Source organism: Sceloporus occidentalis, unplaced genomic scaffold, assembly GCF_023333645.1.
Source record: "Sceloporus occidentalis isolate IW3139 unplaced genomic scaffold, rSceOcc1.0.p SCAF_3, whole genome shotgun sequence".
Taxonomy (NCBI): domain Eukaryota; kingdom Metazoa; phylum Chordata; class Lepidosauria; order Squamata; family Phrynosomatidae; genus Sceloporus; species Sceloporus occidentalis.
In genome coordinates this window covers 247,941,308-247,967,310 of record NW_028316983.1, presented here as the reverse complement: position 1 = coordinate 247,967,310, position 26,003 = coordinate 247,941,308, and the positions used below count along the sequence as shown (strand labels likewise).

Here is a 26,003-nt window from a genome sequence, read left to right as displayed (position 1 = left end):
CAGAGAGGCTTCGCAACATTAAAAACAACAGCAACAACAGTACAATTACAAACACAGAAAAAAGTACAATATTAAAAAGGAATTCAATTATTATGATATTAAAACAGAGAGTTATTATAGGAATTAAACATATTTTTTAAAAGATAAAACTATATATATATATATAAAACACCTCAAAACAACCCCAGCTTAGTAACTACAATGTGGGCTTTTTTTGGATTTGGGAAAGTTACTTTTTGGAGTTAGGATTTTGCCATTAGGGTAGTTACTCTTTGGATTTAAGGCAGTTATTCTTTGGATTTAGGATAGTTACTCTTTGGATTTAAGGTAGTTACTCTTTGGATTTAGGATAGTTACTCTTTAGTTTTAGGATAGTTACTCTTTGGATTTAGCCTAGTTACTCTTTCGGACAGTCACTACAATGCCCAGAATCCGCAGCCGAAGGGGTCCTGAATGCCTTAGTCCATAAAAAAGTAACTATTCTAAGCTTTGGGAACGAATCTGTAAGGCATCTGAGGCAAAGGGCTTTCTGGAAAGCTCTTTCCCCGGGGCTGACACGTGACGGCCCGTTCTCACGTGCAGATCGCGAGTCGCGATGAGGGAATCTTCCCCGCAGGAGCTCCGCCTCCCTCCTCACGTCACGCGCCTGGCCCTCGCCCCGCCTTTTTTCCTGCGAGCGGCGCCGCCGATTCGTCCTTTGTGCTGTCTCAAGTGACATCCAATTGGCCCGCCCTCCGCGAGCTCTGATTGGCGGCGGCGCGGCGTAAATATAGAAGAGCGTCGCTGCGTTTTTTGCCCTTCTTCGGGAAGAAGGAGGGAGGCGATTGGAGGAGGTGCACGCCCGTCTCTTTTGTGCCTCCTCTGATTGGCTGCTGCGTGGGGCCGGTGGGCGTGGCCACGGGGCGGCCGAGGAGGAGAAGAAGAAGCAGCAGCAGCAGCAGCGGCCAAACAAAGATGGCGGCGCCTGAGGGGAGCGGAGCCACCGGCTGAGGAGCGACGCCAGCGCAGCCGGAGCATGTCGGGGCCGGACGAGCGGGAGCCCGGAGGAGGAGCCGGGGCGGCGTCGGTGGCCGCCTCGGGGGCCGCCGGCGTCCCTCTGGCGCTGGGGGAGGCGGCGGGGCCCGGCCCGGGGGGCGCGGAGGAGCCGGGGCCGCCGCTGCTGCAGCTGGGGGCGGGCGGGGCGGGAGCGGGGGGCGGCGGAGGAGGCCGGCAATTGCAGCCCGAGCCCGGCGGCGACCGAGACTCCGACGCGCCGCCCAAGAAGCGGCTCAAGCTCCCGGGAGGCGCCGAAGGAGGCGGCGGCGGCGGGGTGAAGCTGGAGGAGCGGCTCTACTCGGTGCTCTGCTGCACCGTCTGCCTCGACCTCCCCAAGGCCTCCGTCTACCAGGTGAAGCCCGCGGCAGAGGGCCAGGAAAGGGCAGCGAGGAGCGGCAATGGGCCCTAAGAGCCCCTCCCTTCCCTCCTCCCCATGTTCCCCCGGAAGAGCGGCCCTCGCCCGCAGCGGGGTCTGGGCCCAGAAAGCCCCCTTCCAGGCCAGGCGGGCGCCAGACGCAGCACTCCCGCGCGGCGCCTTCGAAAAGGGGAAGCCGCTCAGCCCCCGTTTCCCCCCAGGAAAGAGGGGCCTTTGCCCCCAGTGCCCCCTGGCAAGGAATGCTGGGCCCCATGGAGCCCCCTTCGGATGCCTGGCGGGGGCAGCCCCAGAAAAGGGAGCCCTCGCCCCTCTTCTTCTCCTCCTCAGGAAACACGGTCCTTGCCCCGATTCCTTCTCCCAGAAAAGGGGTCCTTTGCTCTCCAGGGATTTTGGGAACCCTGCCCCCATTCCCCCCCCCTTTCCCTTCTTGAAATATCTGGGGGTCCCAAACCCAGCGTTCGCCCCTGGCTCCACCGGCCCCCCTTTCCTTGCCTCTCTTCCCCTCCGAAAAAGGGCCCCAGAGGGGCTCCTAGCGCCCCTTCTTTGCTCCCAGGGGATTCTGGGACACTGAAAGCATGGGCATGGCATGCCTTCCGCTCCCTTGGCTTTCCTTAGAAGAGGGGGGAGCCGCTTCTCCTTTCCCTCAGAGAGGGGTCCCTTCACCCTGAAAAGGGGGCCTCACCCAGAAATCATTTGCTCACAAGGGATTCTGGGGCCCTATCATGCCCCCTCCCTTCTCTTTGATTTGCTCAGGTACCAAACCCAACATTCACACTTGACACCTTTGGCTCATCCTCCTTTAAGAAAAGTGGGGAACCTCTTTGTCTTCCTCGCCCCCAAATTCAAATTGGCAAAGGATTCTGGGAGTCCATGTCCCCCTCCTTTAATAAATGCAGAAACTAAGCCCAGCATTCACCAGTGATGCCTGCAGCTCCCTTTTCCTTCCCTTAGCAACATGAAGACCCACTTCCTTCCCCCAGAAAAGGGGTGCTCAGCCCCAACTTCTCTGACCCCCTTGCCCTCCAAATCCCTGTTCTTAAGGGATTCTGGGGCCCCATAAAGCCCCCCTGCTCTTGAATTTGCTCAGGTGCCAACCCCACCATTGACAGGTGATGCCTTCAGCTGACCTTCCTTTAGAAAAGTGGGGAGCCTGCTTGCCTTCCTTCCCTCAGCCCCCATTTCTTTGCTCACAAGGGATTCTGGGACCCTCATAAGGCCCCCTTCCATCTTTTCATACATGGAGGTACCACACCCAACATTCACACATGACACCTTGAGCTGTCCTTCCCTTGGGAAATGGAGGACCTCCCTCACATTTTTCTCTCAGGAAGAGGGGTCCTGAACCCCAATTCTCTGCACACAAAGGATTCTGGGAGTCCATATGTCTCTCCTCCCCCTTTTAATACAAGATACTAAACCTAGCATTCACAAATGAGCCCTTCAGCTTCTCTTGCCTTCCTTTGGGAAAGTGGGGAAGCTCCTCTCCTTTTCCTCAAACAAAGGTCTCCTTACCACCAATCCGTTGCTTACAAAGGATTCTGGGAGTCCATCCCTCCCCGCATTTTAATAGATGTGGACACTAAACTTAACATTCACTTGTGACACCTTCAGCTCGCCTTTCCTTCCCACAGAAAAGGGAGTGTTCACCCCATTTTCCCCTCAGAAAAGGGGCCCCTTATACCCATTTCCTTACCTCAGAAGAGGGATTCCCCTCATTTTCCCTCTCACCTGAATTATTTCCCTCAGAAATGGGGGTCCTTACCCCGCATTTCTCCTTGCATAAAAGGGCTCCTTGTTCCCAATGCCTTCAGTCTTTGCCCCCCAATTCTTTGCTTGCAAGGGAGTCTGTGGCCCCATAAAGTCCCTCCCGTCATTAATTTGCTCAGATACCAAACCCAATATTCTCAGGTGATGCCTACAGCTCCTCTTTCCTTCCTTTTCAAATTTGGGGAACCACCTCTCCTTCTTTCCTTCAAGAGGAGGGTCCTCACCCCCAATACTTTGCTCACAAGGGATTCTAGGTAGGAGTCCATAAAGGCCTCCTTCAATTTGTGTAGGTACCAGACCCAGCATCCAGCTCCCCATTCCTTCCCTTTGAAAAGCAGGGAATCTCCTTGCCTGCCTGCCTTCAGAGAAGGGGTCCTCAACCCCAGTTCCACTCTTGCAAGGGATTCTGGGACTCCATAAAGCCCCCCTCCCCTTTAATTTGTGCAAGTACCAAACCTAACCTACTGGTGTTTGATTGATATGTGACACTTTCCACTCCTTTTTCCTTCCCTCAAAATTGTGGCAACCCTCCTTCCCTCAAAAAACGGGCCCTCTTGGCAATGCAATGAGGGTTCTTGTCCCATTAATGGTTGTGTGGAAGGGGGTGGTTTAGGCAAGTGTGGCTTGTCACACAATCAGGTAAGAAGCTGTACTTGCTGGAATTGCCTTTTCTACACAGACTGTACAGGAGCCCTTTCCAGTTTTTACTTTGGCAACCTGACATGGATTATATGGGTACAGTTGATGTGTGGATGCATGGTAAAATGTGTATTCGACAGGTACATGAGGTGGGGGTGATCCACAGCCTCCAGGAAGCTTATTCTCTAGACTTCTTGGGGTGGGTAGCCAGGTGTTTTGGACTACAGTTTCCATAAGTCCAAGACAGTCGTTGTAGTGAGAAACGTCTGGCAAGCGCCATGTTGCCAACCTCTCTGGGAGCCTTTTATTCTACAAAATGGTAGTGATGCCTGCCAAGGCTTCTTCCCGGACAATCCTGGGATTTGCAGTTCAGCAAAAGGTACTTAGAAATCCCTACCTGAGAGCTCTACTGCCTCCGTAAATTGCACAGGGAGCAGCTGGGGCACTTAAAATGGAATTGTACTGCTATAGTTGTCGTAGTGTGAAAGGGCCCTTTGTTAGATCATTTCATGCTCATAGTCTGACTACAGCAGTCTCAGGTCAAGTTACAAACTAAAAATGTTATGAAATGTTTGAAACAGAGAGGAGACTATTTAGAGAAACTTGTCTTACTCCAGAAGATTGCTTAATGTGGCTTAGTTATCCCTTGTTACTGAGGACCTGTAGTATAGTGATGGTATGAATCAGCATCCTACCCCTGGTGCATATGAGGATGGTAAGTACAAAATAAGAGGAATAGGAGACGCCTGTGTTAGTTAACATGGAGGGTAAGGATGTGTTTTCATAATGGTGGTTTTGGCTGTATTTTTACTTCTCTTCTGCTTAGTATCATTTATTTGGATCTTCTGCTTATGTTATATTTCCATCCCTGGCACTATCATGGTATTTTCCTATCAGCAAAATGGAAGAGAGCTCTGAAATGGGATGTTTTCTAGTTCTCAGTTACAGATGATGGCTGAGATGTATGTCAAGTCATGGAACCAAGCCACCCTCAGCTGCTTCTTCCTAAGGTCCAAAACACAATGCAGAAACAATCCAGTTTAAGACCACTTTACCTGTCTTGATTCAGTGCTAGGGAATCCTGGGAAATGTAGTTTAGTGTGGCAACAAAGCTCTGTTGGAGAAGGCTAAATGTCTCACAAAACTACAGTTCCCAGAATTCCCTAGCATCGAGCAAAGGCAGTTAAAGTGCTCGCCAACTGAATTATTTCCGCAGTGTGTTTTGGACCTATGTCAGTAATTAATGAGGTTTTGGTTGCCAGTATCATAAATACTCTCTAGGCACCAGATCCTGCCTGATCTTGCAAGCTAAGCAAGGTCAGCCCTGGTTAGTACTTGGAAGGGAGACTACCAACAAAAACCAGGTGCTGTAGATTATATTTCAGAAGAAGGAAGTGGCAAGTGAGTATTCCTTGCCCAAGTAAACCCTGTGAAAAATTCATGCAGTTGCCAGGAGTCAACAGGTAACCTGAAGACACATACATACACACATTCAGACCCCTGGTAAAACTTGTTTGGCTGAAAAACTAGTTCTCCACATGAACTGTGCTGTTCGAAGCATAGGTTTTTTTAAAAAAAAAAACCTTGGTTAATCTTTTACCTCTTTGAATATTTTTGGGTGAGAGGATGGCATGTAAATAGCAAACCTGGAGTTAGCAATTGTGTGAGTCCCCCCATGTGCTCATAGTGTTTGTCTCTGTTGTAAAATTCAGAACTGCCCTCTGTGTTTTTCTAGAGCAGTGGTTCTCAAATGGTGGTCCTCCCAGCATTCTGGACAAATACATAGTGGAGTGTTCTCTCTGGGAATCTCTTGGTCCTTCAGTGCAACCTTTGGTTAAAGTTGACCATAGAGTTGTGCTGGAGGACCGAGATATTCCTAGAGAGAACATATTAATAAAATCGGTGAATAATCAAATCTGCAAAAGTCAAATCCGCAAGTGTGAAGGGACAAGTGTATTTTCAAACCCTGGATGTTTCAATCTGTGGATAAAATAATCCACGGATATGGAGGGCTGACTATATTATTTTGTGCATCTAGGACTCCCTGTGAGAACTACTTTGTGTGTGTTGCTATGTATTTACACTGTGACACATGCATGGCAGTTGCAACTGAAAGGTAGTGGAAACCCATAAATAGTGCTAGAGGGTGGGGAAGAGCTTCACAATCTCATCTGGCATTGTTGTTGTGTGTCCAAGTTGTTTCCAACATATAGTATCCCTAAGGCAAACCTGTCATGGACATTTCTGGGAAATAATAATAATAATAATAATAATTTATTTTTATCCCACCTCTTCAATAGGATCGAGGCGGCTTACAACAGTGACAAAATACATACAATATAAAATAATCCCACTATCCTCTCCCTCCCCAAACAACATCGCAGTAAGTCCTCTATAACAATAATAACATCCAATTTTCAATATGGGTTGATATGGGTCTGGGTTGATTATTTTATCTCACAAGGACAGTCCCCCCTCCCAGATGGACATGTGCTAGATCTACTTTTCCCACAGGGATATAGAATTATTTAGAGTTCTCTGCATAATCCTGGGATCTGTTTCTTCTTTGGCTTTGCTTTCTCTCCTTTCATCATATGTCCAACAATATGCCAGCCCAAAGCTTCTTTTCCTGCAGAGCACAGAGACTTTTTGGCACCTTTAATTTTATGTGGCATAAGATTTTTTTTAGGCTAAAGCCACCTTTTGTCAGATGCAAGTTTGCTGTGGTAACACTGGCTAGCAGTTGGGCCTGATTGTTCTGGCGAGGGCAACAGATGTTTCTGGGCCCCACAGGCTTTTGGGATAAATGGGGTACAGCCACTGGGTTGTCTTATTTTTGGTTCTGTATTTTGTCAAGGAAGAGCTCTGTGGTGTAGCTTGGGGTAATCCGCCACACCTTGGACATGCCTTGCTCCCTTCAAGGAGCCATTGTGCCAAAGCTTTCCTCTTGAGCACTCGCTCTGTTCTTGTATGAAAAGAGGATGGCTTCTTTTCTTTCTTTTTTTTAAACTTCTGTGTTTGGTTGAATTCCTGCGAACATGAATTCCTGCCACAGAGGACTCTTCAGCCAAACCAGGCAGGGTAGCCAACAATCAAATGGACTTTTGTCCAGTTGTGTGCATCAGCGATGGCTGTTCTGCTGCATAAAAGCCGTCTGTCCCCCTCCCCCTGGACTTAATTGCAATAGGGAGTAAAAGAAGCAGCGTGTGAACCAGAAACACTGAACATGTGATTGAGGCATGTGAGCTGCCTTGGTTAAGTCCCTAAATGCAAAGGTCATCTCCTTGGTGATGTTAAATTTTGATGATCGCACCCTATAATATCTGCATAATGTTCTCTGCCAGTTAGTCGCATAAAGAAGTGCTGGAGCTCTTCTGTTCCCATAATTTCTTGCTGAAAAATCAGCCAGGAATTGATTTTTTTCCATTTAAAAACATGGTGCAGCAGTATGAAGAGAGACTCACAATCCCAGCGAAGAGAAGGGTTGTTGACAACATGTCTGAATTGCATACAGGCAATTAAATTCTGAGTCAGTGCTGATAATGGAAACACTTAGTGTTACTATAACATCTTTGTGTGGCATCCAGTGGTGGTTTCAGTCTTGTTTGTGATGCCATATTAGGGGACAGCTCTCTAAAACGATTCAGAAGCTTCAGCTGATGCAGGTGCAACTGAGCATCTTCTCAGGTGCTGAGAGATGTGTATCTGCTCAGTTTAGTCTATATTAATTAACAGTGGTAGTCTACTTCTGGGCTCAATTCAAGGTACTGCCTTTGCCTCACAAACTGCTCTTATGATGTTCCTCTTCATCAGGTCAGGATGGTCAAGGGCAGAAGCAGACATGGCCCCCAAGCTCTGGAACACTCTTAACAGAAAAATGTCCAAGTCAAGGGCAGTTTCCAAATTGAGGTATAGTTCAAGGGAAGTAACAGTCCTGCTATATTCTGCACTGATCAGGCCTCATCATCTGGAGTACTGCATCTAGTTCTGGGTCCCTCGTTTAAGAAGGATATAGGCAAATTGGAGCAGGTTCAGGAAAGGGCAACAAGGATGATGAGAGGTGTGGAGAGCAAAACATGAGGAGAGGTTGAAGGAGCTGGCCATGTTCAGATTGGTTTCAGTTGAATGTTAGTAGGAACATCTTGATAGTAAGAACAGTTCAACATTGGAACCAATTGCCCAGAGAGGCGCTGAGGGTCTCCTTCAAAAAGAGCCTGGACAGTTACCTGCTGGGGATGCTTTTAACCGGAGACCCTGCACTGAGAAGGGGCTTGGATTTAATAGCCTATGAGACCCCTTCTGACTTTGATTCTATAAAAGGGTGTTGACTTTTCTGGAACAGTTGCAAGATTGTTCATTTCCCACCTCCGTGGGCATGTTCTGTCCCTGGCCTCCCCTTGTCTTTATTTCTGGTTTGTAGTTTTATTAGAAAACATTCTGGCCATTCTAATGGTTTGTTCACCTAAGCCACATTGAAATGTCTTGGAAAGGCAGCATATTCATAATTAAATAAAGTTTTTAAATGACTGGCTGTTCTCTTTTATCTTAATGTGATTTGAGCCTTAGAATTAGTTAATCCAATTTGAAAAATTTACATATGATTGGAGAACTATGTATAGTCTGTTCTGTATAAGGATAAAAGGTTGAATAGCGAAGGACAGTGGCTGGAGTGATAGAGGTATTTAAGCCTGAAGTCGGCTTGCACCTTGCGTTAAAGATTTACCAAATGTGATGGGGCTTTGCCTTCTTGGAAAAGCTGGTTCAAAAGTGGCTTGAGGCAGTCACATTATCTTGAAGGTTTTGGTTGAGGAGGGCCTCAGGGCTAGAATCTGTGCTTTGTTGATGCAAAATCCCACTCTGGACTCTTGGGAGAGATGTTGCCAGTCAGAGTAAGTCAATACAGAGCAAGATGGGACAATGCTGTCACCTGAGGAAGGCAGTATCCTTTGTTCATATGACAATAGTATTACTCCAAGCTTTAAACTGCAATAACATGGCAAGCTGTCTTCCATAACCAGGCAGAAGAGAAAATTCAAATCTACCCTATAGAGCCAGCATGGCATAAGATTTGAGCATTGGACTTCACATCTAGAGGCCAGGATTCGATTCCTGGCTCAGCCGTGAAACCCACTGGGTGACTTTGGGCAAGTTGCATGCTCTCAGCTTCAGGGAAAGGCAATGGCAAACCTCTGAACAAATCTTGCCAAGAAAACACCATGATAGGGTCGCCTTGGGGTTGCCATAAATCATAAATGACTTGAAGGCACACAACACTAGCTTGCAGCATTTCCTCCTATATAGTGAGTGCCATAAAGAGGTAGTGAAATGTCTGGTGTCTTGGTTGTAGTGTGCAGCATTTAATTTTGTCAAAGACCAGCTTTGACCGTTGTGGGCTGTTAAAGGGCTGATGTCCAACATCTTACCAGGGTACTTTATTCTGGGTTTTGTTCTGTAGGCAGGGGCTTGCCAAGTGCTGTAGGCTATATTTCACAGGAAGAAACTGGTAAAACTACCTTTCAGTGTTTCTTGCCTAAGAAAACCATTTGAAATTTATGGGATTGCCATAAGTCGACAGGCAACTTGAAGGCACATACACACACCTGCTACAGAGCACACAGATTCACTTGAGGTGCTGCATTCTGTCTTTTAGTTGTTGTTTGTAAACAGTCAGTGACCACTACCATTTCCTGGCAGGTACTCTTGAAGTCACTATTGAGTTGACAGGCTTGAAACACTCTTTCCCTTTCCTGGGGTGTAGTAGGGTCTCTATGTTCCCACTTGTCAGTATTTCTATTCTCCCTTTCATTCTGCAATCCTTTCTGAAGGTCACAAACAGAAATCTTGCCTCTAATGGCATTAAGGGAATCTCCCTGACTCACAAATGAGCTGCTGACCTAGTAACTTACAAGAGTTGAACACTTGGGCAGAATAACAGCAGTGTGTCTGCATTTGTAGCTGGTAGCAGTTTTGAGCACTGTTGGTAGCATGGCCAACTTTATAGTCTTCACTTTCTTCAGGCCCAGAAATCAACTTTACTCTGGACATATTTGGAGAAGTACCTCTTAGTTTTTTACCTGATCATATACTAGTGTGGTGCTGCTGTAGCTGCTGTTAAACCCTTTCTGGTGAATCTTTGATCAAATAGTAGGTCCCAACCCAGCAGTTTTAAAACCAGTGTCAGGGGTTGGGAAGAAGGAGAAGAGAGGAAAGAGAGGAAGAAGGATTCTCTTGGTAATTCTAAACATATTTAGAAAAAGAAGCTTAGAAGCCGAAAGAGGTGTGTGTTGAGAGTGTAAACAGATTTAATTACAAGTTATGGTGTTGAACTAGAAAGTTAAATGCTGTGAACATTCAGGAAAGATTGGCCTTTGCAAAATGTTTGGGCATCATTAATAACTATCCTTCCTATCCATTCTTATATGATATTTTTGGTGTGCAAATAACTTTGCGGTCATTATTTTTGACAACAGCCCTGTAAGTTTATTTGCTGTTGGTAGCAGAGTTGGGGCTGAGAGACACTTCCTTGAAACCGTTCCTTGTGTGTGTGTGTGTGTGTGTGTATGCATATGTATGCGTGTATGCCTTCATGTCACCTGTTGACTTATGGTAATGCCACGAATCTAATAGAGTTTTCTTAGGCAAGGAGTCCTCAGAGGTGGTTTTGTCCATTCTTTTCTCTGAAATAGAGCCTACAGCACCTGGTATTCTTTGGAAGACCTTCATCCAAGTACTAACCAGGAGTGATCAGATGGGATCTAGTGTGTTTAGGACATTTAATCCCCTAGTGATTCCTTGACTGAGAGGAAGTGTTTGGCCTAGCAAACTCACTCATAAGACTTGACTTCCTAGCTGATTCTTTGCTTCCTCAGAGACACAGAATGTTAGAATTGTGGCGTTGGAAACAATTCCAGTGATTGTCTCGCCCAACCTGTTGTTAGTGGAGGAAATCCACAGCTGAAGCCACCCCAAGAGATGCTTGTCCAGCCTCTTATTTAAAAAAAATCCAGTCAACTACTTTCAGAGGTCATCTTTTTCACTGACAGCTCTTACCATCAGGAAGTTCTTTGTAAAGGTTAGTTGCAATTCTCTTTCTTATATGCCAGAGAACCTGTGCCCCTGGCAAACAAGCCAAAGCTTTCACATTGGGCTTGTATCTGGAGCAGGAGATAACTTGGAAAGCTTTACCATCTTTATCAGACCCAGGATCCAGCTTCAGCCCATATATTTGAAGGACCACTGTTTTGCGTGGTGTTGGTGGTGCTGTGACCCTCTTGGATGAAGTTATGACCTAAGGTCCCCTGCTCAATGATTTGGGAACTTGGAAGTTCTCAGAAGCCACTTCGGCTTACTCTTGTGCTCAGCAGCACAAAGCACAAGCCAATTGCTTGCCTTCAGCAGTTGTATGTCATCAAGCCAGAGCCTTCCCTACTTGCCGGTCGGTGTGGATGGTGAGTTCGATTTGTATGCTCAGTTTCCTCATAATTGAACCCACCATTCTCCCCCATGAAGCTGGTTTTCCAGGATTTTGCCTTTGTACTGCACAACCCTTTCTTCCATTCTGACTTTCCTCTCAGGTTTGATCATTTTGGATAAGGGAGTCTCAACCTGTATTATGTACTTCTATAATTTACTTGACCTTTTAATCCAGGGCTGGGCATTATGCAGCCCTCCAAAAGGCCTGCAGATCCTTACAGTCCTAATCAGCATAACCCAGGAATGTGAGGGGCTTACAGTGCTGAAGCCCCTGGAGGGCCACATGACTCCCACTTCTAATTTAATCTCTAGGACTGCCCCAGCTCACTAGCTGCAGTGGCCTGAGAAATGTAGTACCTAGTCTGTTTAACTGTCATACCCTGCCCTGAAGGTTTGCCATTGTCCAGACATTGCCCACCTTGGCCCAAGTACAGTTTATACCTGTTGGTGCCACTCTTTCCACAAGTGTGGAGACTAGGTTATGAAAGCCGGTTCAGCAATTGCATAATAGCAGTTACTCACAGGGCCTAACTCATATTTAACCTCTGCTTACCTGCTTGAGGGTTTAGGTGGTTGCTCACCCCTCTCTTTGATAGACTTGCTTTGCTTTGCTTTGATTTCTGCCACAGCAGTGAAAATAAGTTCAGAATTGTTAACTTCTCCCATTTTTCTCTGCTGTAAAATAGTGTCTAATCTCCTCTCCCAACCCTACATCATGATTTGCCACATATAAAGGGAAAGTAGAACGTTTAAATGAAGGGCTGCACACAACTAGGCTGCAGACCAACATTCCCTCAATCTAGTGTAATTATCCACATGGGGAGCACCAGCACTACGTAACCTGCATGCAGAGTAGCAGTGTTGTGTAACCCATCAGTGAAGGGTGCTGTTGTGAAATGTGGAACAGCAGTATGCAACAGCATGACGCAACCACAATGTGTAATGTTGCTATATGCACAACTCAGCTTCTACTGAGGTTAACAGATTATTTCCATTGCTCCACACCACATACATAGCACGTCTTCTGCATCCATATTTCGCTAATAGAAAGCCATCCCTAAAGAGTCTTAGCATTAAAGGCCAACTTGGCAACTAAGCAGAGAGCTGTGTGATCATATTGTTTGAAACTATTGTCATATAGGATGGCTAAGGAAGGAAGTGTTAACATTCTGTTTTATTCTCTGAGGAGAACACTGCTGCAGAGCATATTGTTCATGGTCACTTTTTCAACAGCTTAGTATAAAGTGTGTGCATGTTGGTGGGGGAAGCAGGTTTTCTTAGCACACGGTTTTGTTGTTGTTAGCTTCCCGCAATGCGATCCCAGCTGATGGTGACCCTGTGGATGAGACATCCCCAAGACCCCCTGTCCTCCTCTGCTCTGCTTAGTTCCTGCAGATTCAGACCTGCGATCTCCCTAACTGAGTCCATCCATGTGGCGTGTGGTCTTCCTCTCTTTCTGCTTCCCTCTACCTTTCCTATCATTATTTTTCTCAATGAGTTATGCCTTCTCATGATGTGGCCAAACTACAACTGTCTCGGTTTGATCATCTTGGCTTCCAGGGAGATTTCAGGTTTGACCTGTTCAAGGACCAATTGGTTTGTCTTTTTTGCTCTCCAGGGTACACTCTTCTCCAACACCACATCTCAAGATTAGTTGATTTTCTTCTTATCCGCTTTCTTCACTGTCCAGCTCTCACATCCATGCATGGTGATGGGGAATGCACATAGCACATAGCATCAGTGAAGTAGCAGACTATCTAGACAGCTTATATTGCCCTAGTTTGTCATCTGGCGATACAGCTGGTCTGGTTGGTTGGCTATGAAAATGGAGTTTTGGGTGTTGCTGTTGTAAGGCTGAAAAACCTGAGGTGGTGGAAAGGATAGTTGTTAAATAGCACTAGGCATGCGAAGCAGAAAAACCTGAAATAACATTAAAACACACGAAGCCTGAATACCAGGGTAATGGAACAGGGGACAATGCTTCAGTGACAAGTCATTTGTAAAACACATTTGATAGTGAGAATTCTCACTTGTTGCCCAGATGTGTTTCTAATGGGTTCCTGATAAGTTCAGTCAAAGGATAATTTGTGCTGCTTTTCTAATCTCCTGAAAAATGTGGCCTGCCTTAGAGAGTCTGTAGTCCTTTGTGCATTAGGTGCTTCAGTTACTACAGCAAATGTCATTAGATCCTTGGTGAAATGACTTGGACTAAAATATGTATGTTGCAAGGATGGAGTAAAAGCAGGAGTGCAGAGTTCATGTATTCTTTCTCTGTTCTGTTCTTGATAACGTAAAAAATATTGCACACCTTGGGTATGTCTACACTGGTGGCAATGGGCCTTAACAGTGAACCTTTGAGGAAGGGAAGAGAAAGGCATCTGAGTCACAACTGGTGAACTTGACGGAGGTTTGGCTCTTCCTCTATCATCTGCTCTCCAGATCTGCTTGACTAGATCTCCCAGAATCCCCTCAGCCAACATACCTGCAAGGTGCAGTCTGGAGAGCACCAAGTTGGGGGAGATGCCTGTGAGAAGGCTCATTATTCCTTCACATTTAACTGCCACCATCTGAATAATTGCTTCTCCCACTGCCATCCCCCTCAGAGACCGAGGATCAGGGGTGGCTGTGATTCAGAATTTGTCTTCCATCATTCTAGTGTGACGTTTGGCATGTTGCTGCTCCTGCTGCATCCTGTCACTGTTGTTGTAACAGCAACATCCTATCACTACTGCCATTTCTGTATTGCTAGATTTGAATGGTAATTCCAGAGTCAAGAGGGTGTCCTACCAATCTACACCCCCAGTTTTAATATGTTGTATCACACCTTATAACAGTGATGGCGAACCTATGGCACGCGTGCCAGAGATGGCACTCGGAGCCCTCTCTGTGAGCACATGTGCCATCGCCCCAGCATAGAGTTTGTTACTAGAAGCTCAAAGGGACATGGCACTTTGCAATAAATAAGTGGGTTTTGGGTTGCACTTTGGGCACTCGGGCCCTAAAAGGTTCATCATCACTGCCTTATAAGCTTCTGTTGGTGTCTTCTAAGCATTTGTGTCATAAGCAAGAATTGCAGGACTTCCTGTTCTGGGACCATCCCAGTCTCCTGTGAGTGGATCTTTTGTTGCAAGCCTGTGCATGTTAAATTTAGAAGTAAGTTCTGCTATATTTAGTTGGACCACCTCCCAAAGAAGTGTTTTGAAGTATAGGAAGGTCTATGAAAATCGCTTTTCTTTGACTCCACATCTGGGTGAATGAGGAGGGGGCTTAAATTTGATATAAGGATTGTGGAAAGATTACACATCTGTTAGGGATGCCTTTCATTATGGAACATTCTGTGCTTTACTAAATGGTTCCACAGTTCTTTTATGGCCTTTTGTTCAGTTACCTTAGTTAAACTGTACCTGTTGAAACTTGATGATCTGGGGATTGTATGTTGCTCTTTGACAACACACTTCCACCATTCAGTCAGTTTGGTGTTCCATCCTCTTCCTTGCCTCATGTGTTGCTTACAAAAATAACTCTGCTAGTTGTGAGAGAGGTTGAGAACAATATATAGTACTTCATTGTTTCAGAAGAATGTTTCTTGAGTTTGCTCTTGAGTAGTTTAGATTTTGATCTCTTGGAGCACATAAAATAGCTGAGTGAGACACGCTGTTAGATTTGGGCTGTGACTGGTCACATGTTGAGGGGGATGACTGTATACTGAGCTGTTTTTCTCTCCTCAGATACTTCTCCATTAAAGATGGCACCTTTTTCTTTTTGTCATCTTGTTCAGGAATGCACTAAAAGAGATTTATCTTGCAAACATGATTTTAAAGTGTAAAAGACCTGATAAAAGTGCCTGGATGGGAAATTCCACATAGACAGCTGTGGACTTTTCAAGGAAGAACTAAGATAAAAATATAAATAAATCTAGCTGTAATTCAAGCACAGTGTTGGAGTGGAGTAAATATTTTGTGCTGCCCCTTGTAGAAGGCCTCTAAAATTCTAATTTCCCCTTTTATACAGTGTACAAATGGCCACTTGATGTGCGCTGGGTGTTTCATCCACCTGCTGGCAGATGCCCGGCTCAAAGAGGAACAGGCCACGTGTCCCAATTGTCGCTGTGAAATCAGCAAGAGCCTCTGTTGCCGAAATCTTGCCGTAGAAAAGGCGGTCAGCGAGCTGCCCTCGGAGTGTGGCTTCTGCATGCGGCAGTTTCCTCGCTCTCTCCTGGAGAGGCATCAGAAAGAAGAATGCCAGGACAGGTAGTTATTTATATGTATTTCATTTACTTGCTATGTTTCTGCCAGAGTAGGACCCAGGGCAACTTCCAAAAATCATTAATTAATAAATGTTTACAATAAAATCTAAAAAACAATTAAATTCACCTCATAAAACACATTTCAAAAGCAACCAGAAGTTTAAAAGATAAATATCCTCAGTAAAAAGTCTGCTTAAACAACAACATCTTTGCCTACAGGCAAAAAGAACGCAAGGGTGGGAGCAGCCACTGAGAAGACTCCCTCTCCTATTCTCACTAAGCAAACCTGTGGTGGCGGTGTCCTTGCTTGCTGCCTTTGAATCCAAGACCATGTGCTGTAACTTTATTGTTGGAGGGACAGGCTGGGAGGGGCAGGACATGATGCATTACTGACAAGAAAATGAGTGTCTAGTTATCAAAAGACTTGGATTTTCTGCTGTTCTTTCTAGGTGTGTGGAGACAGGAAATTTCTTGTTGGGTGTAAAATCATGTGTTACATTGATAAACAGGAGAATGAATGAACCTAAATACAGACTGTTTCATGCTAGGGTTAGAACCATCCCCACCACATTCCCACATTACATATGGGTAAAATCTAAACCAGGTGCAAGATCGCAAAGGTTCTTAACAAATTCACTGGGCTAAGTCTCAATATTGAACAAAACACATCCCATGCTTAAGATTATTAGGATTTTTTTTGAAAATAAGACTGTCAGCTTTATGGTCACATTTAGAATACGGTGTATGTTTCTGGCTGCCTCATTAAGAAAGTATTAAGAAAGGAAGTGTATTTTAGAAATGTTGGTGATGTCAGATGCTGTAAGATGCTTTGAACTATATTGCACAAGATGGTATGGATAAGGCTGAGGGACTGTGGCTTTTGGGCCTCCAGCACTCCTCTTTGTGGTTATGTGAAGTGCAGACTCTAAATCTTTGGTGTTGAAGATAAAAAGACATGGAGGTTTTTAAAGGTTTACCATCATACTAAAAGTATATTTTTTGGAGAGAGGTAGCGGTGATAGGAGGGACAAGAAACGATTCTGGCATTCTCTAATGTAACACTTGCATAAAGTTGAATAATCCCCGGGAGATGGATCCCAAATCCATCCCCCCTCCCCCCTGGAAACGTCTTGTCCTGTGAGCCTAGATGTTATGCTGGAATGTAATTGACAGTAAAAAGAGGCTGATAGGCCAAGATCCAGAAGCCTAGGGTTTTAGCTCAACATGACTTCTTGTAGAAATGAGGTCTTGTTGGCATACGTTTCATACTTCGTAGCTTTGCAGCATCCTTCATCCTGTGGCCTTTGCATGTCAAGCATGACGTTCAAGCTGCTACTTATTTGAATTTTGCCTTTCTTTTAAACTGCAGGGTCACTCGGTGCAAGTACAAGCGGATTGGGTGCCCATGGCAAGGTCCTTTCCATGAGCTCACAGTACACGAGGCGGAATGCACACACCCGACCAAGACCGGGAACGAGCTGATGGAGATTCTGGATGAGATGGACCAAACGCATAAAAAGGAAATGCAGCTGTACAACAGCATCTTTGGCCTGCTAAGCTTTGAGAAGATTGGCTATACAGGTAATTGCTGAGTTATGCTTAGGATGTAAAGAAAAACAGCCATTATTGCTTTAAGAAATTTCTTTTTCTTTTTCACATTGGTGTCAGTTATAAATTGATGAATGTGTTTCTCTCATGCAATATGCTGCAACTGTTTCTCTAGGTCAGAAGAATGGGTCTTTGCTGAGCAGGCAGGACCACCACACCAAATAGCTACTCCAGCAAACTGCTCTTGTTAATCTCATAGGTGCTACTGGATTCTTTGTGTCTGCTTGAAAGTTCAGGTTGAAGGGTAGATCCTGGGTCAGGCAGGAGATGGTGGTGGTGAGTGTCTAAAATGTTATATATGATGTGGGGAAGTCAAGCTGTGGCAGGGGGTCTTGTGGTCTCTGCCCAGGTTTTGGCACTTGCACTGCTTGTTCAGAGCCTGGCAGCTTGGGCACAGCTGATTGGTTCTTTGGCATTTATCCTCTTGCTGATTACTCCACTGGGCAACATTGATCCCACACAGAAGAAGGACACCTTTGTAGTAGAAGGTAAGGTGTTGGCATTGTATTTGTCCCCAAACCACAGGTTGTGGATTAAACCAGTGCCAGTTCTGTTAGAGAGTGTGTATGTGTGTGTGAGAGCATGCATTGTATGATTTGAACATTGAATTATCTCTGTTTTGGGATTCTTGTTTATGAATATTATGCACTTTGGGGTGTGTTAAGTATAAACATCCTTTATTGTGGAATAACGAATTATGGAGCTTCTAGCTTAGGTTACAATTCTTGTTCAGTGAGTTGTTTATGTGATTGTTGTATGTCTGTTAGGTACTTTCTTGGGGGGGGGGTTTAAAGAGAACTTTAAAAAAATTTCTAGTGTGAATTTTCTGATTTTCTTGATCTTGAGCATAAAACTGCTCTGTGTGTGTGTGTGTGTGTGTGTGTGTGTGAAGACTATAATGATAATTATTTAAGGGCATGGAGGAAAGAGATGGATTTTAAACCTGATGGAGTTAATTACCTTTGCAGGTAAGTTTCTGACTCCATTGGTATGAATCCTGAAGTACTGTTGAAAACATGTTTGGCAGAATGTTTGGAAAATTCACTATGCAATAACTGGGATTTCTTGAGGGTTGGAGGGAGGGAAGGAGGGAAGAAAAATAATGTTGAAACCCACTTTCTTTGGCTGTAAATGTTCCTTCTTTCCTACGCAGAGGACCCACTTGGATTTAACCTTCTGTTGCCACTCCTAAGGGGTAAGGGGCTTCTCTCCTTTAATCCAGCAGGTGCTGCAGCCTGAAGAAAGGATTTGTGTTTGCATTAGCTGAACTGAAAGAAAGTGCTTTAGTGATTGCAAAGCAAGATGGAGTCCTGGTGAACTCCAGTTGTGAAACAAGATGATGTTGTCTCTGCTGTTGGGAGAAATGCATTGCTCCCAGTGGACACCCTGTCAAGCAGTCAGAAGCAGGTTGGCAGGCAGTCCGGTTGGACACCCTGATGGTGCCAAAGCTGAATGCAATAAGGAAATGAGGAGCCAGGCAGGGGGGAGTGGGCTTCAACCTCCATAGGTTGCAAACTGGGGGCGGAAGGGTGGTGTCAGCAACATTCACCCATCTGGTGTTCTTGAACACTGTGCGGAGGCCTCCCTCTGCCCTAGGAAGGAGATGGCCGCTAGTCGGAGAGGCAGTGGTTGCTTGACGAGGAGAGAACAAAAGGGCTGAATCGGTCTGATTGTGTGGCTTGAATAACTCCGTCGCCTCCTTTGTCCAGGTGTTGCTGCTGTGCCCTCCTAACGGTCCTCTGGAAACAACGAAGAATGCAAAAATGCTCACAGAGGTTCCCTGCCCCTGAATTTGTCCTGTGAGATTCCAAGGGTTTTGTACACCAAAGACTTTTAAAACACTGAGCCAACCAATCTTGATAAGTTTGAACAAAACAAAAATACTTCGTTGCACTGTGGACTCTACCAAAGAAGGGTTCTGAACAGACTGACACTGGACTATGCTAAACCCTTTGGGTCTAGAGTTGGATAGAATCTTGAACTGAGTCAGTGTGTTTTGCTTTGTCTTGATGTCTCTTAACTCTGCCATTTTCTGCACTGTGAAAACCAGAAAACTCTTCCATCCCACTCCACCCCATCCCTTTTTTCTTGGTTTGCATTGTGGTGATACAGAACTGTGCCTTGCTCATCTAAACATTTTTGTATTGTTAATTCTAATAAAATAAAGGTGCTGTGTTACAAGAATTGCATTGTCTGACCTGGTTTTTATGCACCCATAATGTTGGTGTGGTCACCTGTAATGAATATAAAGCCAAATGTCTTGTTCCTGCAGTGCTGAATGAGCATGAAGTGTCTACTTTACTGCCTCTCAGTGTCCCAAGAAATCTTAAACATGTATTCGAAGAGGCCTCCAACTTGATGTTCGTGAAGGCCTGGCCTTGTATCTAAAGCCTGAATGTCAGAGCAGTGATGTCTTTGTGCACTGCAAGGCCACTCTAGGTGGTTTACTAAGCAAATTTTCTTAATGCAACAAACGGTTCTGTCGTGCCCAGCGGTTCTGATGCAAAGAAAGGCGCATGAGGTGAGAAGACTGAAGACTTGAAGATCTTCTGTGCCCTTTGGATGAACAAACATGGAATTCTAAGCATAACCCTGCGCTGAAGGTTGATTCATGGATTGGTCACTTGTAGCTCTGCTGCAGCGTTTTTCCATGGCAGAGGAACTAAGACCATGGAGTAGATGTTTACAGTTGCAGGGGATTCATTAACCATATTTGAGCCTCATTGCTGGTGCTTTCTCTCTGTCTCTGTCTCTCTTTCTTTAAATCTTCAGCAATGATGAAACTGTGAAGTGTTTTTTTAAGTGACAAAATGCATTTATGTTTTTATCTCCTTTTCTCCCCTTCCCTCCAAGAAGCCAAGTTGCTTCTGCCCCTAACTAGCTCTGAATGGCTACTCTCACCCATGTCTCCTTACCTGCTGGCAGAGAAGGCCCCACACAGTAGCTACAGGTAACGTGAGCTTTGTTTCTTTCTGCTGCTGGCTTCTCTGGTCTAATTGCTGTGTGTGTCTCTCCTCCCCTTTCTTCCACTCCTCCCCATCCCTTTCTTCATGCTCTCTTGCAGAGGTCCAGTTCCGTCCATACCGAACAGATGACTTCATCACCCGCCTCTACTACGAAACTCCGAGGTTCACAGTGCTGAACCAGACCTGGGTCTTGAAGGCCCGGGTTAACGACTCGGAGCGGAACCCCAACCTGTCGTGTAAACGGACCCTCTCCTTCCAGCTCATTCTCAAGAGCAAGATCAACTCCCCCATGGAGTGTTCGTTCCTGCTGCTCAAGGGACCTTACGACGACGTGAAAATCAACCCTGTGATCTATCACTTTGTCTTTACCAACGAGAACAACGAAACGGACTATGTGCCCCTCCCCATCATAGACTCTGTGGAATGTAACAAATTGCTGGCAGCCAAGAACATCAACCTGCGTCTCTTTATATTCCAGATACAGAAGTAAAGTGTAAGCAAAGCTTGGGCTTTTCCAGGTTTGACAGAGCAAGAGAGAGAGAGAGAGAGAGAAAGAATGCACCACTGAACCAGAGTTACCTCGTATGGCTGCCTCGGCCCCTTTATGATTCCACAGTTATTTGGTTATTTTAAAAGAACATTCTGCATGTGTGGTATACAACAAGCTTTTTGAGTGTGGTCGCTGCCTTCCTCATCTCTCTCCATCTCTGCCACAAATTAGGTGACTGGGGAGCTGGATTGATGTAGGCTGCCGACCAGGCCTAAGAGTCAGGAGGACAAGCTGGCAACCACCACCAGTCAATACATTATGAAAAGGCTGCATCTGTGTCATGGTTGTATGTGATCTCCACAAGATAGTGTCCAAGTGGTTGCGGGTCAGGGTCCTTGGTGCCCTCTGACCTGGCGGGTGGCAGTTCTGTCTTGATACTAACAAGCATCATGCAGAGTCTGAAAGTGATGAGTTCTGTCCTTATTTTACTGGAATAAAATAAATGTGGAGTGTCAGGGTGGGAGAGGTTCTCAAGAAGACAAGACACCTTCAGGGACCCCAGTCAAGGGGAATATATTATTATTGTTATTATTGCCAGGCTGCTTCTAGCTAGGCTGAAGTGCCACATTCCACAGAGGAGCAAGTCTTGCTGGGGGAAGTGCTTTATAGCACAAACGGGCAGCAGAGCACTACAGTGTTCTTCAATTGGTTTATCAATAGTCCAAATCATTCCCTTCCCAACTTTTCACAGTTGGGTGAAACTGGTGACTGGTGTAGAGCATTTGAAGCAGGGCTAGGCTTAAAAGAAGGTTTGTGTTGATAAACTCGATTGTTTAAAAGTTGCTGGCCCTTGCACACGGGAGGTGGCACCCTCAGTGCGCTCTGAATTGCATTTCACAAAGAGAAGTAAACCAGAGATGGGTCTCTTGTCATCCCCAGCGCTGCCCTGTTTGTCCTGTTCTCTCTTACCCCACATTGACCCACAGCTCCCCCATCCCCAAGCAGACTTGATCTGACAGACTAAATAAGAACTTCTGTAGGACTGACCCAAACCAGTGCAGGACTCTCGGAATGCAGGGTGACTTATTCTGTCTGTTTTTGGGAACTTTCCCAATACCTTTTTTTATTTTGTTTCGTTGTGCAAATGAGTTAACAGGCTCTTCTAAGTAATTATGCAATTTTACCATGTGATTTTATGTATGTAAAAATAAATAGAGCAAGTTTATGGATGAGGATAGTTGGGGGCCGTTCACCAAATTTCAACAAGATCTACAGGGATATTTTGCTTGATGCTCTTATACGTATTTTAAAGAGGTGGTGGGGGGAATTGGAGGGAAATGAAGACATACTGTGTATCATGAGGAACTCATATGTTAATACTGTGCATTCAAGATTATTTTTCCCCTCTCCTTCAGCTTTCCCACCCCGGTTTGTTATTTTGTTTTTGTTTAAATGAGGCTGCGTTAGGTGGCGATTTACACTTTATATGGACTAATTGGATCAGGTATCTTTTTGTAAAACGTGATAATCCATTGCAAGTGCTTTCTTTCCTGGGACCTGTGCTGCTAAGGGGTGACAAAATAGTTCCATCCCCTAGTTTTCATGTCCCACCCACCTCCTCCTCCTTTCAACCTCCTAATCATAGTAAAGGCAGACAACAAGCTTTTAAAATATATTTAGAAAGGTGAGAAGTGAGTCTGTGATGGCCCTCGGGAGTACTGGTTTCACCAAACTATGTCCATCTTTAAGTATGCCAGGTGTCTGACACCTCTCTTGGATTCAGAGTCTCAGGCAGGGCAGCCAACTCTTGGTGGGTTTATCTGTTGCACAATCGACCAAAAGCTGTGGCAAGTCACAAGATTTGCAAGCCTTGTGGCATGAGAAAATGTTGTGGTATATACTGAGTAGGGGAAAGCAAAATATGCCCAGATTTACTGGAAGGACTGGCGAGGGATTCAGTTAGGGGAGAGAGTGATGTCTGCATCTAGACTGTTCCTGGTTTTGCAGAAAGCTTGGGTTTGAATGACTCTCCTTTAGCTATTTCAGATGGCAGTGCTTGGTCTCAGAATTTGAGGATAGAACTTCTGGTCTGCATGTGAATGGAATATATGGATTATCCTGGCTGGGGCAATAAGGTGAATGAACAGTTGTGCCCTTCAGAGGGAGAACCTGCCAGCCACGCATGTTGCTGTTTCTGTTCATATTGGCAGCAATTGGCTAATTAGGGTGTGTTACTGGCACAGGGTTGTCAAAAGCACAAGATATTTGTCTGTAATTCTTGCTCTGACACTTTTAATCTTACTTACTCTGAATCACGAGATAGCATCTCCAAAAAAAATAGGCTACCTGCTGTTTTCCTTTTTGATAAAGGACAGTTCCTAAAAGCTGGCGTCTTGCAGGTTTGGCCCTTAAACTCACCCACTAAAGGCAGAATATAGTTTAGAGCAAGATTAACCCTGGGCCAAATGAATGGGCACCTGATGCCACCTTTCTTGCATTTGGGAATGCAAGTCAGTGCTGAATGCATTTCCAGATGTCTTTGGAACCAAGACATGATCCTTGAGGGCTGAAAGCAAACAACCTGCACCGACCTAGTGTAGGTCACAGAGCTGTAGCACAAGAAAGTATCCTCTTTCTGATGCCCAAAGATTTGATAAGTGAGTGGTTAAAGTTGCCTCGCTTAAATTGTCGCCAGTATTAGCAGCACTCTTCCTCCTTAGATTGGAGTAGGTGATCTTTCCCTATCCCACTCATTTACTGGAGGGGCTTCAGAAAGAAGGACAGATAAATTACCTCCCAATGGTTGGTGCAGAGTTTGAAAATCTGTAGTTCCAGAGATTGATAGGCTTGCTCCAGAGAAACTTCTGAGTAAAAGTGATTTGAGCAGGAAAGCTTCCACAGCCAGTCTTGGTAAAGCAATTGAAAAAGGTTCATCTTGCCGTTCAAATGGAAAAGGCAAGTTCATCCTATGGGAGCAAGGCAGTGCCTTGTGATGTCTACAATGTGGGAGCTGTGCCTGGGTTCACCATTCCACAGCCTAGAAGGGAAGGCACCTTTAGGGAATAAGTATTCCAGGTCTGAAGTTGCCAAGAAGGTGAGGCAGTGCCAACAAAGTTTGTTAGGCTGTACCTGGCAAGTGCTGGTAACATACACAGTTCATAATGAGGCAGATGGTAACTCATGCATTTGGGCTCTAGAAGGTGGCAAGCTTAATGGAGTTTTCCTACCTTTCTGGCCTAGGATTTTATTGGCCAGCATCAGTCAGTATTTCTCTACATCTGAACAGCCAGGCCATCATCCCAGGGAGTCTTGGGAACCTTTTACTTGCTGGGTCATCTGAGTGCCAGATGCTTTTCACCCTAAAGTCCCTTTTCTTTAGGACAGCCTTTCCGCAGCCTCAGGCCTTCCAGATGTTCTCTGGCTTCAACATATCCTTTGTGTTGGTAGGAAGATGGCAGGTTCTCTAAAAGCAACCACAGATTGATTCTGGGGTATGGGGGGGGGGTCTACATTGACCTGACCATCATAAAAGTGCTGCGGCTCCCTTCCTATGAACACTTAAGAATATAGGCGCAGTTTAGGCCAGAACTTTCTTTCTGGTTGTCCAGCAAGACATTGCTGGCTACTGATGGCTGGAGACAAGAGAGGACTGTTGTGTGGAGGACTTGGGCTATGAATACATCACTCTTTCTATCAGCATCTTTCCGGGTTTTTCTTTTTTTTGCTGGGCAAGGGGAGAAGGGGGTTTGCAGCAGGCTTCCTTCTCTAAATGTGACTGCAGGATGTCTTGATTTTGCCTTTGAAAAACAAGACTCTTGCCACATCCTTTCCCTCCTCTGCAAAAGACATTCTAGTGCAGGGGTGGGAACCATGTAGCCATTGTTTTACTGCAGCTCCCAGCAGTCCTCACTGCTCACTGTCCTGGCTGGGAATGATGAGAGTTGTCTCACAGTCGTCGTCCCCCCCCCCCCCCCCCGAATTCCTTGGTGCAGATGGTCCCTTTATCTTGGGTAGAGCCAGCTTAGCAGTCCCCCATCGGCAGCTGTTCACAGGCTGCCTATCTTTCCTTTTCTCCTATGTAGCAACTTGTACATGCCATGGCATGGACTGGCATCCATTGCCAGGCTCTCAACTGTCCAGAGTTTCTGAGGTGGCAGCGGTGTCCTAACTGTGTACTGGATTGCCCTTGTCTCCGTCTCGGGTTTTCCTCGGGTGTCATCTGATCATGTTAGCAGAATAATTCTTTCTGAAATCTGAGCCCAAGGTGTGGTTGTCCACAGGACTTTCCCAGAAATGAAGAGAACAGCTTTGACTGAGAAATCTGTTCATATGAAGGACAAAGTGTTTTGAAGGGATGGGGAAGCTGAACAGGTGTGGCGAGTGGAGTTTTGCAAGAGTGGTAAGAGTGATGTGTTGTTGCTGGCTGCCTCCGGATGGAAATGAGAGAGAGAGAGAGAGAGAGAGAGAGAGGATGGGTGAGTGAGAATAATATGGGCCTCTGTCTGGGGACTGGTGCCAGCCAAACTCAGCACTGCCAGCATCTTTGCTTTCCTGCTTCATCCTCATTCTCCCTTCTCACCTCCTCCTCCTCCTCCTCCCTCCTAGGCTGCCCTGCCCTTACTTAACAGGACTCTGTCCGATTTCTACTTGGTAGCTGAGCCTTACCTGTCTAGTCCCGCGCTAGACGCCTAAAGATTGTAGCATGCTTCTCCATGCCAGGAACCTGACGGCTGGCAGACCACAAACCTCCTTACAGTATTCACTGTGGGTAATTTATTTAAACTAGCGAATGTAGAGTTTAAAAATAATTTAAAAAGAAAGAAAAACTAATGGTTTGTTTGCAAGATTGTATGTCCTTTGTACTTGGCCTGATTTTGCATTCTTTGTGTTCCTGTCAGTTTCTCATTTCCTTTCTCTTTTTTGTTGTTGTGATCATGAAGAGAGGGGTTCTCTGAAGGACCTTCAGAACCCAGCTGGAAACTCCTGATGATGTAGAGGAGAAAATGGCGGTGGGAGGAGGTTTCAGTCTCCAGGCCCTTTTGCATTGCAGGTCTGCTGCTGCCGCCGCCATCGCCACCCCACCGGCTGGCAAGGGCGAGACATGTGGGGCAAGAAGAGCGGCGAGGGGGCTGGGACTTGGTCCAGTGCGGCAGCTGGGCCACCTCTTTGTAGCTTTCTCCTGCTTCCCTTCCACCCGTCTGTCTTCCCCGTTTTTAGTTTAATTTAATTTAATTATTATTATTATTTTTTTTTTGCAAGCACTAAAACATTTACGTAAACGGCTTTTAAAAGACAAGGAATGGTTTTAATGTTGTGGGGAATGATTTCTTTTGTTCCTTTGTGGTCTGCGTTTGTTTGAAGTTTCTGTATGTAATGTAGTTTAAAAAAAATATTGCCAAACCA

The 26,003-nt window shown here is 45.6% G+C and overlaps 1 protein-coding gene across 1 annotated transcript; it reads left to right on the top strand.

The window, feature by feature from the left end:
* The first annotated feature begins 889 nt into the window (after positions 1–889).
* Positions 890–26,003, top strand: ZFTRAF1 (zinc finger TRAF-type and ring finger containing 1). The gene is made up of 4 exons (XM_089518145.1): positions 890–1,387; positions 15,302–15,540; positions 16,906–17,117; positions 20,209–26,003. The coding sequence occupies exons 1-4, from the start codon at positions 1,016–1,018 to the stop codon at positions 20,598–20,600; spliced, it is 1,215 nt and encodes a 404-aa protein (XP_089374271.1). The 5' UTR covers positions 890–1,015; the 3' UTR covers positions 20,601–26,003.